The sequence below is a fragment of the Nicotiana tabacum genome, chromosome 19 (genome assembly GCF_000715075.1).
Source record: "Nicotiana tabacum cultivar K326 chromosome 19, ASM71507v2, whole genome shotgun sequence".
Taxonomy (NCBI): Eukaryota; Viridiplantae; Streptophyta; class Magnoliopsida; order Solanales; family Solanaceae; genus Nicotiana; species Nicotiana tabacum.
The window spans coordinates 101,955,886-101,956,704 of record NC_134098.1 but is presented as its reverse complement, the minus strand read 5'-3'; the positions used below and the strand labels follow the sequence as shown (position 1 = coordinate 101,956,704).

The 819-nt window shown below is 39.4% G+C and overlaps 1 protein-coding gene across 1 annotated transcript; it reads left to right on the top strand.

Annotated features, from left to right (window-relative positions):
• Positions 1-258: 258 nt before the first annotated feature.
• Positions 259-600, top strand: LOC107820484 (histone H3.2-like). Its single transcript, XM_016646773.2, has one exon. The coding sequence runs from the start codon at positions 259-261 to the stop codon at positions 598-600; it is 342 nt and encodes a 113-aa protein (XP_016502259.1).
• The last annotated feature ends 219 nt before the right edge of the window (positions 601-819 follow it).

Genomic DNA, 819 nt, shown 5'->3' with positions numbered 1-819 from the left:
CTTAGAATGCAGCCATGGTGGTGGTGGTGGCGGTGGGAAAAAACTTGCCCAGTATGATGTATGTCATTGCTAATTCTAACTGGAAATTCAAGATTCTAAACCCAAGCATTGAAAATTCTTGGTGATTAGTCAATGATTATGCTTAAATATCTCTCCGAAGGTGGAGGTGGATATTAAGGCGGCATTACATTCCAAACTCAAAATCCTTCACAAATCCAATTACTCTCTCAACCAAATCCCTTAACTCCTAATTCCCAAATGGCTCGTACAAAACAAATTGCCCGAAAATCCACCAAAGGGAAATCTCAGAGAAAGCAATTAGCCAGAAAAGCAGTCAGAGAGTCAGCTCCGGCAACCGAAGGAGTGAAGAAGCCTCACAGATTCAGGCCAGGGACAGTGGCGCTCCGTGAAATTTGCAAGTACCAGAAATTGACTGAGCTTTCCAACGTTTGGTTCGAGAGAGAGCTCAAGACTAATCTCCGCTTTCAGAGTTCGGCTGTGGCTGAGCTTGAGGAAGCTTCTGATGACTTTGGTGTTGAAAAGGATGAAATTAATCAAAGGATTTCGGGTAAAAACCTTTTAAAGGACCGAATATTTTAATTGGGCATGTGTCTTTTAATAAGGAGGTGACACGTGACCCTCTCTTAAAAATAAGAGTAAATTTGTTTCGGGTTTGAAATGACCAAATAGAATAACGAATCATATATTTAAATAATTTCAATAAATAAATTTGTCTGGTTTTGAATAATTCAAGTAAATCAATTACTTAACGCGTGGGGTTTCTCTTTGCTAAAAGAATTGCCACGTGAAAAACGGTAA